This window comes from Channa argus, chromosome 18 (assembly GCF_033026475.1).
Source record: "Channa argus isolate prfri chromosome 18, Channa argus male v1.0, whole genome shotgun sequence".
Taxonomy (NCBI): Eukaryota; Metazoa; Chordata; class Actinopteri; order Anabantiformes; family Channidae; genus Channa; species Channa argus.
Genome location: NC_090214.1, coordinates 18,988,252 through 19,002,077, shown reverse-complemented (window position 1 = coordinate 19,002,077; position 13,826 = coordinate 18,988,252). Strand labels below are relative to the sequence as shown.

Sequence of the window (13,826 nt, the reverse complement as noted above, 5' to 3'; positions counted from 1 at the left end):
ATACCTTTGCCTGTCAGGAGACTCTCTATTCCTCGATACCATCTAAACAAGCCACCCTGAACCTAAGAGGGGCTCAGTAACCTTTTAAATCAGATTATTTGCAGATAATCCTTTGGAAAATGAGCCAGGATTTTGTATAATTACATCACATCATTTAGATGAAATATAAATCTAATTGAATAAACTAGGTTTTTGTAGATCATTGTGAGCCATTCTGGATTTGGGCTGCAGTCTGCTGAATTAATGTGAAGTATAATGCTGTATACAGTGTACAGCAGATTTATGTAAACATTTCTAAATGGTTTTTATTGAGTTGAAACATCCACAAAGTCTCAAAGAGCACAAAACATTTGAGGTCAAGAGGTCTGATTTGTGGGTAAGAAGAATAAAACAACAGCCAGTAAAATAAAACTAAATGGCTCTAAAAGAATCATTTGGTATTTTATTTTAAACAATATTACACAAAGACACAAACTAAAACATTTAGAGTCAGGGCCAAATGGTTCATATAGATCTGTGGCAATGAATCTGAATGTATAAATTATATTATTATCAAAAGAACAGGAGCAGCTTAATAGATGTAACTGTCCCTATTCCTCCATCTGCAAACAAACAAAAACAGGGTAATGATTAAAACCACACAAATCTCTGCAAAACCTCACAAAATTGTCCAATGTAAAGGTTGGACACAGGTGTGATTAGTCATCAGTTGAGGACATCTGGGATGGAAAACAGCCAAATATCTACAGCAATGTGTGACTCGTGGGAAAATGCTTTGGAAAAATATGTTTTGTCAAGATTAGTCCAGAATGAGCAGAGACGCAAAGTAACTAGAACATTTGCTCAAAAGCTGTACTTTTTACCGTTTTGATTAAATTTTGATGTTATTTATTTTTACTCTCCTAAATTTTGTGGCTACATTATTTGACAGCTATATTTACTTTTTGCAGGTGTAGATTGACAGAACAAATTTAAAGTGGTTAAAAATAGCTCCACCTTTACCTGCTGCAGTTTTGGTTTGGTTTGGTTTTTTTTCACACCAAGTCTACTGTTGAGATAATTGCACTTTTTACTTCATTAGTGTATTCCTGCCACATTTGGGGATGAGAGGTCAGTTTTAATTGAATTAGACGTATACTAGTAGCTTTGAAAGGACACATCAGTTTTTGTGTGTTTTATATTCTTTTCGATGGCCTCTCCAGTTTTTTTCCACAGTCCATAGACATACGTATATGTTAGTCCAATTGGTGAATAAAGTGCCTGTTGGTGAATGTGAGTGTGAATGGTTGTCTGTCTCTGTCTATATTTCTCTCTGTTTTGGCACTGAGACAGACTGGAGACCTGTCCAGGCTGGACCTCACCTTTCGCCCTATGACAGCTGGGCTAGACTCCAGCACCCCCCCCCCCCCCCCCCCCCCCATGACCCTACACAGCATAAGCAGTTCCAGATAATGGATGGAGGGAAAGTTTATGCAGTATTTATGTGTGAACCCTTAAGGCATTGTTGCTAATTGTCCATATTTACCATTTCACTAATAGACTGTTCATAGTTAATAGGCTTAGTAAATGCAGTAAATCCAGTGATTATTTCTGTCATTCCCACGGTAAATAAAGAGCCACTCAGGATTAGTGGATTTCAGGCTGATTTGCCAAATTTTACTGTTGAACAGACTGGTCTTAAGGTGAGGATAGAGTGATGGTCGCTTGATTAATCTCTGTAATTTACAGCCATTGGGAGAAGAGGAGGAGTGGTGGTGGTGGTGGTGGTGGGGAGGGGGTGATAACAACAACAACAACAACAACAACAACAACACAGGAACATATTGCCAAGCAGATTGCCTCAGGGCAAACGTAGCTCCATGTTTTGCTCTCTGTGAGACGTACGTGTCCAATACATGACTACTGCCACTAATTGGTTATTTATTTTATTTTTTATTAGATTGTTGTTTCCTCTTTCTCACTCTCTATCTGCTGGTTGGTGTCTTACAATACATTGAAGTACATGTGCTTGTTTGCATGTGTGCATCACTCCGACAGCAGCGTGGTCACTTTATCACTGACAGTAATGTGATTTGGTTGTGTGAGAGGTTCTAATTGGAGACGAAAACGAGGGGAAATGTGTGTGAGCTCGAGGAAACACTGAGGGTAAAAGTCGAGTTTGCGAAGCTGTCTTCAAACACAGTTTGACCCGAATGAGTGAGTAGTGGAAACGCACACGGAGTGACAGGCAGGTCAACATGCAAAAATAATGATCTTCTTGAAGCTGTGGAAAGCAGTGTGTTTGCCGAGAGAAACAACTACATGAAACAATAATGGACCCTGAGAACTAGGCCTTTGACATATTAAACATAGACATGTCGATAATATACAGTAGCTGTGCCATGGTGGGGAAGCTGGAACAAACTGGACAAGAAATCAGAGCTTAAAGACAACAACAATTCATGCATCCATTGTCTGTAACCACTTACCCCGTTCAGGCTCACAGAGAGCTGGAGCCTGTCCCAGCTGTCATTGGTACATCCTGGACAGGTCTCCAGTCTATCCCAAGACCAACACAAAGGACCAACACAGGCAATCCAACCATCCTGAATTCAGGCAATTAAGAGCAAATCATTAACCTAACATGCATGTGTTTGGAGCGTGAGAGGAAAACTGAGTACCAGGAGCAAACGCACCCAAGCACAGGGAGAACATGCAAACTCCACACAGATAGTCCCCGAATGCAAACGCGCAACCAATTAGCTGTGAAGTGGCAGCGCTGACCACTCCATGACTGTGCTGCCCAGTAAACAACTCAAAAAAAAAAACAAGAACCAAAAAAAAAACTAAACATTTTTGCAGACAACCAGAGAAAACTGGATTTTCCAGCAGATACTCGTAAAAAACTAAATTCTCTCTTGGGATTAGTACTTTATTTTTTATTCCACAGTTATAAGAAATTCCTTTGGAGTGAGTCTTCGTTGTCACTTTGAGGTGTTTGTCTTCGTCATCATCCTTGAAGCTGTCAGGACAGAACACAGAAATAATTAAGTGTTTGAACGTCCTAAGGCTAAAAATGGATGATGGAGATTTGGCAAAGGTATTTTCTATTGTCTAGAGTGCAGATGGCCATGAGCTGACTATCTCTAAGTAAACCAGCATGTCTGTGATAAAAAGGCACGGAAAATCCAACAAAACATTTCCAACACCTTTCACACCAAATGGAGTTGTTTTTTACTGAAATATCCAGGTGATGGAGCCGTGATAGTGGCAGTTAAAGGGTCAATCCGCTGATCTTTACAGCGAGGTCCGTTTACCAGGTTAATGCCGTCTGTGGCTGTGAAGAAGCTTCTTCATCGTAAAGAAAGTGCCTCTGGTCTTTGATATCATTTTGATTATTGTATCTAACTTTAGGAAATGTGGGATGTGGGGATTTATTTTAGTTTCTTTTTTATTGCATTTTTCACAAATCATCCATCATCCAACAGTGAATGAATCCTTTTATAGATGTTGGAGATAAATGTGAGCTTGAAATTTAAAATGCCCAGATGTTTATGTTGCATTGCCAATAAAACCTGAACCTACAGGTTTAGATCCAAATAAGAGAAACCTCCACTAGACTTTTATTCTAGAGAATATTTTGCACCAAAAATCAGCAAGGCATTCACTATATTTCCCAGGGTGCTTTGCTGTTTTCTGTCCATCTGGGTCAGACGGCATTCAGCTCTATCCCATATGTCTGTACTGTAGGGAGGCCTCTGGGAATGGAAGTCCCACGTTTGTATGTGATTGTGTGTCCAGGACTTTGGGGATTACGGACCTGGTTTTCTTGAACGAGTCTCTGTCTGACGGCTCTACTGTGTGATTGTTCTGTGTTGTTGATTAGTTGAGGAAACTTTTTTTTTCTCTTAAATTCAGTTTTCTATTGCAAGGGCTAAAAGGTTACAAGACAAATACCAGAATGTTCACACTTCATTACCAATCACCGAACCCCCTGTCTTCTCATTTCACGAGACTCAGAGAGTCCCAATTGAGTGCAGTCAGCTCACAGGGCAAAAATAATAACATTAAAACTCATCAGCTCAGCCTTAATCCCAACAAGGCCTATAAACAACTTAATACTGTGGTGATTAACAGTGATCCTACACCCTGAGCAACCCCGACTCTCCCAAGCTGCGGCTCCTCTCCCACCCCAGACCCTCAACACAGTCCCCTGAGGGAGGTGGCCACGCAAGTCCCTGGATTAAGGCCACTCGATGCTTTGGATGCCTGAGTCCCGAAAGTTAAACCTCTGGACACTTGCCACTTCATTTCTCTAAGTGGCATGGGCCTTCTTGTTATAATTGTTAATTAAAGTTGGATTTATTCGAGTGAATTTTTGGCATAAAGTGAACAATCCTGCCCTTTTTTTTTTTTTAGCTTTTCTGTTTCAGTTTTTTAGTGTGTGGGTTTACATAGGCCCTTACTTTGAATTTCAGTATCTATATTTGGAATCTGTGTGTCCATCTGTTTGTCTATATATTTGTCTGAGAAAAGTGGGATGTTATGTTTTGGGGGGAGGGGGAGTTGACTTAAAAAAAAAAATAAAATTCACATGCGCGAGCAGATGTTGCAGTTTCTCAAGAGGGATTTATTTCAGGACGCACAAACACACACACACAAACACACATACACAGACATGGGTTTGCATTTCAACACCACAACATCTACACAGTGAAAGGAGACAGAGCCAAAAACAACATTAAAACCAACATAATTTTAACTGTTAATGTTCTAGGTTTGAGTGATCATTCGAGTACAAATTAAAGTGTTGGAAATTTCAACTGGAAAACCGTCGGATTTCCCACTGAAAAACTCACAACCCCAACTTGAGAATATAAAACGCCGCTCCGTGTATCGACAGTAGTGAAAGCAGCAGCGAGATATCGTTTATAAGCACTTGTGTCTTATTGAAACGTCAAAAACTCTTTGCACGTTCGGTGTTCGTATGTGCAAAATTGCGTACATCATCAGGAGACATGTTTATTGTGTCCCACTTGTTGTCCCTTTGCACTCACTCAGCCCACCAGAGATATTGAAGCAACAGTCACCATGGTCTAAAAAAAACTGTAATGACCCTTAGTCTGATACATCTGCTGCACACTTTAAACTCTCTTAACAGTTTTGTTGGGATGTTTTATTGTGTTGACTTTTTTCAGCACGGGGCTGAATCCTCTTCTTCCCTATCCACACCTTATCATCACCAGATCACCAACAAAGAAGAGGCAGATCTGACCTGGAAAGCCAATCATAAGAAACTATACGCAGGCCTGCCCCGCAATACAAAGCTGCACCGAGCCAGCAGTGTCAAAGACCTGATCAGTAAATTCTCTGGTCCGGATCAAATCTCTCTATCCAGCTCCCTTCAGGGTCTTTGTTTTGGAGCAGGAAGAGTCCTGAAATCCACTTCTGTCGAGGCTCTCGCCTCTCCAAAGTCCAAGTCGGATCCATCCACGCCTAGCTGTGGTGGGCAAGGCACTGTTTTTGTCCCCAGCATCACTGTGACGCCTCCATTCAGGGAAACCAGTGAGAAGACTAGTCAGATCACTGCAAGAATTGATTGTCCAGTAGGAGGCGCTGCCAGGAAGACTGATTCTGTGCGCACAAGCAAAACACAAAGCACAGACACCGGTAGAGACTCGGTGGCTGACTCGGGGATGGGATCGGTAAGCAAATTTTGTCAGCGTGAGGACTGCTCGACAGCATGCATCCGCAGGTGTTTTGATGACATGTTCCTGCATGATTAAAGCGCCGTACTCAATCCGCATGATGGCTCGAGCGCATGAAACCTCAAGATTTTAAAGCTGGTTTCCTTCAATTGTACTAATCAGAATGAACTCAAGCTCTCTGACAGATCTAATGCTCAAGCTTCTCTTAGCTTCTTTCCCTGTAAACAAGCTTCACGTGTCCTTACTATTGTTGCCTTTGTTCTAAAATAATAACAACCCTCATATTTTGATTGTGTTGATTTTGACTGCATGATCAAGTGATTATGACAAACTGAACTTCTGTGCATTTTTTTTGCAATTTGTTCGCTTGAATTTCTGCCTGATACGCTGCCCGTTGAGAAACAAGAACAGCTTATTGAGGCATTTTATGATACAGATTTTGTCTCATTTAATGACAAATGTGATTTTTCCCCTCTTTTTGATTTGGGTCAATCAACAATCATCATCATGAACATGTAGGAACAACAGACCATGTTAGAGACCAGCTGGTGACCACAGTGGAGCATTCTGCTGACTGGCTTGTTTTGGATGACTTGTGTCCCCTAGTGGACAAAAACGTTATTTACTGCACCTTTAAAGAACCTTCATGAAGACGCTATAACTGAAAATACTTGTGAATAAATTCAGAAACACAGTTTCTGCAACTTGATATGGTTTTATGTCCCCAGATACACACCGAATATTTTTATAGTGTAGTTTAGTGTAATTTTATCTCTCACGATTTTTGTGCTCTTAAAATAAGTTTCTCCTTTTTCCTCTCTACCTTTATTTACTTGGCTCTCTGCTGTAAATCTGAGAATCCAGCACATGGAAGATTCATCCTTTTCTTTGGATTTATCAGGGTATTGTAATCCACATGTGCTGAGTGATTGTATTCCTGTGGTTGATACGTCCTAGTTTATTTATTCGGTTTTCCCACCTTCTGCACCTCTGCTCCAGGAGTCAGAATTTGATTCAAACAAGCAGCCAGACAGTCCCTCAGAGGAGATGCCCTCAACACCTAAAGTTGTGCCGACTAGCCAGAACCCCAAATATCAGCTGTACCTTAATGAGGTGAAGACCAACGGGTTAAGCAGCAGTGATGCAGATGGTCCGGGAGGCGGTGGGTCGTTTGGGGAAAATGGGTCCAGAATGGCCCGATGGGAAACCACCCGGCCGGGGCTGAACCACTACCGAGGGTCCATGGAGTCCCTAGCCTCAAGGGACTGGGACACTATGTCTGACAGGGTGAGTGAGGCAAAGACTCTGTTTATGTGTGTTTGTGTGAGTCAGATTTTTTCCACTTTTGTTCCCAAAGAGCTGTTAATCCAGAAACACAGAACCAGCTATTAAACAGTGCCATCTCCTGGACTAAACACAGATGCAGGGCTGATTCATTATAATTGCTGAGACCTAAAATGCAGCATTAGTACCATTAATAACAAAAACCGAAATCTGTCCTATATTAATGCATTTACAAGTTTGTAAAATAACACACCCTGCAATTTAATAATTTAAATCTATGTTTGTATTTCCGGCTTATAATGTCATTATCCTGTTAAAGTGATAAATGTACAGTAGCACTGATATAACAAAATGTTTCCTTTCCAGTTAAAGAACCTTTTCATCTCTTGGACCAAACACAGATTTAAGGTTAATCTGGGTCTGGGGCTGTCCTGGTTACCTGAGCTGATCACAAGTTTCAGCAGAGCTTCTCAACCTGAAATAGTCGGTTGTTTATACACCCTATCATTCTCAAGGCGGCCATCAATAAAACTGTCTTACTAAAAAAAGTCAGCTTCAAAACAAATGAAGTGTGAGAGCTGATATAGTGCCAAAAAGTCACCAATCACATAGAGCAGTTTCTGAGCAATGAAGAGTTTTGCATTTAAAGGTGTAAAATGAAAGTAAAATTAGAAAATAAATTATTGGAGAGGAAGAAGAGGCTGACAAAACACAAGAACAAAAGGTGAAAAAGAAATAATGGATGAAATAAATAAATAAAGAGGTCAAAGTTGAAGATAAAGGAAACGGGTAAAATAAAGTAAACAAAAGTGACAATATTGGACAAATGTGCCCAATGTCCTGCAATACAAACCAATGCAGAAGCTGAAAATTCACCAAAAAAAAAAAATCTTAAGTTGCCAAAACTGAAAAAGTGTAAAAGATATGAAGAAGCTGACCTAAAAGGAAAAAAGGTGAAGGTGTAGACCTATTTACAGTTTAATTTATCTTTTAAGCCAAAGTGGAAGAGAAGTTAAACAATTTTTTTTTTTTATTGACTGCCATTCAAAAAAAGATGTAAGAAATGTAGATAGAATAAAGAAGAATTATGCACATAAAGTATAAACATTTCTAAATTTAAATGTATTTTCTACGATAAAAGGTATAAAAGTATAAAGCAACTGAAAAAAAAAATGGGGCCAAGTGCAAACAAAAAATGGGTGTGAGATTTGTTGCCCACCAACTGATTAACGGTTGAGAAACTCTGTACCAGACATCTGTTATCCTGCATCTACTCTAATCAGTAGAGGAAGGATTCACGCGAAATGTCAATATAACATGGCATTAACAGATACTCTTATCCTAAAATAGATTTTATCATCTATGTGCATTTGCTACAAATCAGTAAAGTGCAGCACTTGAGCAGCAATTTACCTCATTAATCATTTCTAATCAACAGTACAGTCATCTTTTCGAATCTTTTGAATGATATCATTTTATCTGTTTTTGTGATATTCACATTGAAAAGCTATGTCAGGGCTATTCTTCATAATGTATTTATTTGTTTTTGACTATTATTTTAAAGTTATTGAATGGATTAAAATTCTGTATTAGATTAACAGGGCAGTTGCTCGCATTGTTTTGATCTAACCTTTATTTAATCAGGTGAAGATCACATTGAGAGTTAGAACCTTTTTCAGGGGTCCTGGTCAAGACAAATAATAATAATAATAATAATAATAATAATAATAAAAATGTTAAAATTGTTTGCAAAATTGTCTCTGCTTCTTTTTGCAGAATGAAGAACCAAACTCAAATTGAAAATTATGGCTGCATCTCCACTTTTGAGTTTGTTGTCCGCACAAACTGTGTGTTTCTTGTTCCTGTCTTTACTGAGTGAAAGCACTGCAACTACGTTCTGTTGTTTGCCTGCAGGTTGCTGACAGTCCTATTCGGGTGTTCAACAGTCCATACTCTGCAGCTGGCTCCATAGATTACAACCACATGTACCGAATGTCAGAGTACAAGGTTTGTTACTGTTTCTTATTACCAATGAGAACTTGAGTATTTTCATTTGTTGCCATTTAAAGTTTATGCTAAGCTATATTTATGTGACAGCTATTATTACACGTGTTTCATTTTTTTTATTTTACACCACAAACATCATAAATAAAGATTAATTCAAAGTAATTGGTGCATTTTTGGCCAAATATTTTTGTGAACCAAATAACTTTACTAATATTTGAATCTAACTTTCACTAAGACTTAAAATACTGAAATTGAGTGTTTATTTCTTGCACTATTATGTTATTACAGTGCTGTTTCCAAACACATTTTGGCAAAATGTAAATAAAACCCAAATGCAGTGATTTCCACATTATTTATATTTATATTTGATAAAATAGTACAAAATAGTGTCCAAAAAGTATGAATAGGAGTAACAAAATACCAAAAAAATATCATGAATGGGTATAAAAAAGAGAAGCTTTCAGAAGTGAGTAAGTGGGGGGGGGGGGTGTTACCACTCATATAAACGAGATCCAGAAATATTGCCACCTTCACTGAGCCTGAGCTCATTTAAATGGACCTAGGTGAAGTGGAAAACTCTCCTGTGGTCTTACACGTGTGGAACCTTCTAATTTTCTTTTTTTTTTCCCTGATGCTAAACTGTATTCATTGCATGTCAGATCATTTATTCATTACACAAATTGGAGCATTATGAAATTAAAAAAATATGAGAAAGGAGGCCCTGAACTGTTGAGCAGCATCAAACTAGAATTAAGTAGTAAATTGCTTTTAAAACTAAAACTCTTTGCTTGCATGTTGTTAAAACAAGAGAGAAGATACATCAAAGTTATAACATGCTCTGTCACAACTTTTTGACAATGATTGTTCAAGTATATATGTTTTTGTGCTGTTGATTTATTTGGTGGTCAGTTTAGGAAATGTTCTGTAATGTAAACATATTGAATGTACAGTCAGCTAAACAGGCAGTGTATAAACAAACCCCTTCAGATATGGATTCGTATCTCGATTGATTGGTCCCTCCTTGTCCCCAGGGTCCGAGCATACTGTCTCCTGCCAACTCAGAGGTGAACATGTTTGGCTACAACAGTCGCAGCACCAGTCCAGTGGGCTTATCTACACCCACCCTCACCTCCCCACGCAACCGGGTCTCTGCCTACGACACACTGTTGAAGAGGAGGGCGGAGGTCAACAACACAGTACGTTTACTGACCCAGTGTAATGTTTGCAAATGTTTGCACACACTTATCTTGAAAAAACAAAAGATTTTTTTTTATATATATATATTAAGGGGGATTCAAACCTTTGCCCCAACTGCACATGCATCATACACACTATCATCACTTTCACCACATGAAATGTGTTTTATTTATTTATTTATTTTGTTAATGTTGGTAAAGGTGATCCCCACACACTACAGCATGCGGTCTGCCACTCTGGGGGCACCCAATAAAAAAGACTACATAGAGGAGCTCACCAAGCAGCTGGACGCCTGTCAGAAGGTAAATCTTATCAAACTAATGTTGGGAGTCCGATACCTGTAAAATTATGGTCACAAGTACAAATCCAAAAAACAATAATTTCTGTGTGTGTGTGTGTGTCACCAGCGTAACCAGTTCTTGGAGGCAGAGAGTGTGGAGATGGAGAAAGAGAGGAACCAGATCAGGTCAGTTCCTCTATTAAAAAAAAACAACTGAACTGATGTTTTCATGTTGTAAACCTTCAAATTTTCATACCCTGCCGTCTGATAACTGATTCTCCATAAAGGTTTGAGATGCGCAGCCTTCTGGTAAACAACGAGGACCTGCTGAGGACCAACACCCAACTGAACAATGAGATGAAGGTGATGAGAGAGAAGATGATAGAGATGGAGAGAGAGAACCAGTCTTTGGGAGAGAGATGCAGAACCATGGAGGTACTGCATAAGCAGAAATACACAGACAGACAGACAGACACATAAATAGATAGATGTGTTTGCATAATGTCTCTTTTCCTTTATTGTGCAGATTGAAGTGAAGGAGGCCCGGAACATTATGGTGGAGGCCAACACTCAGGAGTACGCCTTCAACTTCCTCGAGCAGTCGCTCAAAAACAGGATCCAGGATGCTGAGGTACACTCGGTTACACGGTGGCTAATAAAATGTGCTACGACCCACATGTTGTCTAAGGAAGTAGAGCTCTGAACTTTGTGTTTTTCTATCTTCAGGAGAACCTGGACAAAACGACGCAGCACGCTCAAACTCTGGCTGAGAAGTTGTGGCGGGCAGAGAGACAGCTGGAGGAGCTACAGAACGACAAAGGCACCAAAGACAAAAAGACGTCCGAGCTCAGCAGCACCATCCTCAGACTGGAAACAGAGGTCTGGAGACAGTTTCTTTTCAACACTAACGTTTAGAACCATCAATAAATTATGACCTTATATGAGTTTAATAAAAGACCTTTTCCTTAAAGAAATGGTAACATTTTAATGACTGGAACGCCCCATTAAATCCATTTAAACCCAAGGCCAGTAAATATTCATTCAGTGTGTGAATTTCACTATCTTAAACAAATTGTTTCCATGCTGTGTGTTTCCAGCTGGCCGAAGCTCTTCAGACATCCACACAGGCTTCAGTAGAGATGAGCCTGCAACAGAAGCTCCGTGAGGACTCCCAGCTGAGGGTGGAGGAGCTGGAGGAGTCTCTGCTCGAGAAAGACCAGGAGATACAAAGACTGCAGGCCCTGGTCAACAGACTGCAGGGAGAGGTCTTCCCATCCGTCCAGCAAAAATGCTGTATTGTAATATCCAAAAAACAGCAGTGTGATAAATGTGTGTGTGTGTGTGTGTGTGCAGGTCTCTGGTAAGCTGATTGATAAGGAGCGCACTCTGGAGGAGGAGATCCAGCTGAGAGAGAGGCTGCAGCTCCAGTGTAAGCAGGCAGAGAGGACAGTGGACGACCTGAAAATGGAGCTGCAGAGCACAATCCAGGCCAGAGATGACTTGGCCAAACAACTTAAGCAGGCACAGGTAGTCAGATCATCCCCACTGACAATATTTAGATCATTAGGAAGTGAAACTATACAACAACAAAGGAGGCCGTGAACTACTAAGCAGTTATAAGTTTCTAACAAGGCTTTACACATATATCCCAAATGTACAGTGTTGATAGCAGAAGTGATGCAACACAGCCACCAGTCCCAACCTTTCTGAGACATGTTTGTGGCATCAACTTGAAAATGAGCAAATATTTTTCTGAAAACAATTAGATTTATCGGTTTCAACATTTTATTTATTGTCTTTGTATAATTTACATTGAAAAAATAGGTTTCAAATGATTTGCAAATCCTTGATTCTCTTTATCTACATTTTACTGAACTTTTCTAGACATTAGGTTTGTACAGAAGAATGAGATTCAAATGTTTAGGCTGATGTTGGTGTTTTGTTTCTTCGTGAAAACAGCTGGGTGCTGTAGTTTGCAGCGAACATTCAAGCATTCAATCTGTGGATTAATTCAGCAACAGGATAGTGTGTGTAGGACTGGATTCATGGAATTGCTGGAAAATGTTGATGTTTATCTAATAGTTTTTGGTCAAGCTCAGACTAATATTACTGATCTGCATATTAGCTTTTGAGTTGACCCTGACATTGTCACTGAGTTTAAATAAAATAAATGAATCAGTTCCTTAACCTGTCAAACCTATAAAGGATCACAGATTGGTAACTTTTACTGCGGATTAACTAAAATAGTAAATATATTTTCATTTCCTGGAGTCAGCTCTATTTCCAGCTATAGACCAGCGTGTTTACATATACATGACCTAATGATTTAGTGAGTCCACTTAAATTAATCAGTAATGCAAACCATCAGAGTTTGGGGTTAATGGGGTTTTAATTATGCAAATCCTGTTTAGCAATCAATGTGCTAATGCCATAATCCCAAATATTCATAATGTTACTATTTCTGAAGATGCCTCATCTGTCCCGTATGTAAATAACTTGACTGATAAACCAGAAACCAACTCTCTCTTAGGAGAAGATGATCGACCTGGAGACTGATGTAGAGGAGATGCATGAGAGCGAGCAGAGATGGGCGGCCAAACACAAGAGAAATCTAGAACAGGTGAGCACACTGGTAACATGGGATGAGCACTATAACTATTTTAGCAACATAGTTTTGAGTGATATCTTTCCGTTGTTTATTAACACTTTTGGCTGTTTGCTGTCAGACGGAGCAGCTGCAGTTGAAATTGATTCAGGAGAAAGATCTGAACGACCAGCTGGAAACTGAAAAGGCTGCCATGGAGAGACAGGTACACCTGTGTGTGTGTGTGTGTGTGTGTGTGTGTGTGTCTGTCACTTCTACATCTACATTTTACAGTTAGATCTTCTTTCATCGGTGATGTCTATATGAAAGAGTGTTTTTAATTATTTTCTGTGTGTGTGTTTCTAGTTGCGTGAGCTGCGACTTGAGGTGGAGGAGCTACAGAGCTCCAGAGTTCAGGATGATGTCATCTCCAGGGTGGAAAGCAGAGCCAAAGAGCTGGAGAACGCTCTGAGAACAGAGGAGAGGTCAGTGTGTAAAGGGAAACACTATCATTATATCGAAATACCATTTGATTTTTTTCTACATTTAGGGTGGTCTCATATATATTGGGCACAACAGAATTTTGTAGCAGTTGCAACAGATTATCCCTGCAAAGGGTGGAATTTTACTTCCCCTCAACTGTTTTAATTTGTTCTTCACTATATCAGTCGGAAATAAAAAGGTAGATAAGTTACATTAGTTACACATTGCATTCTGAGAAATAGGCTTTTATCCAAAGCACTTTACCCATTTACACACACTCACACACCGATGGCAGTGGCTTCCA

At 39.6% G+C, this 13,826-nt stretch overlaps 1 protein-coding gene across 1 annotated transcript in view; it reads left to right on the top strand.

Annotated features, from left to right (window-relative positions):
- LOC137104049 (uncharacterized) overlaps positions 1-13,826 on the top strand; it is a 54,985-nt gene that overhangs the window by 37,497 nt on the left and 3,662 nt on the right. Inside the window, exons 10-23 of the mRNA XM_067484855.1 lie at positions 5,178-5,684; positions 6,687-6,974; positions 8,886-8,978; positions 10,010-10,174; positions 10,376-10,477; positions 10,583-10,641; positions 10,743-10,890; positions 10,982-11,086; positions 11,182-11,334; positions 11,553-11,720; positions 11,809-11,982; positions 12,986-13,075; positions 13,182-13,265; positions 13,406-13,524. Coding sequence (XP_067340956.1) covers positions 5,178-5,684; positions 6,687-6,974; positions 8,886-8,978; positions 10,010-10,174; positions 10,376-10,477; positions 10,583-10,641; positions 10,743-10,890; positions 10,982-11,086; positions 11,182-11,334; positions 11,553-11,720; positions 11,809-11,982; positions 12,986-13,075; positions 13,182-13,265; positions 13,406-13,524 — 2,255 coding nt within the window. The remainder of the gene's footprint in view (positions 1-5,177; positions 5,685-6,686; positions 6,975-8,885; positions 8,979-10,009; positions 10,175-10,375; positions 10,478-10,582; positions 10,642-10,742; positions 10,891-10,981; positions 11,087-11,181; positions 11,335-11,552; positions 11,721-11,808; positions 11,983-12,985; positions 13,076-13,181; positions 13,266-13,405; positions 13,525-13,826) is intronic.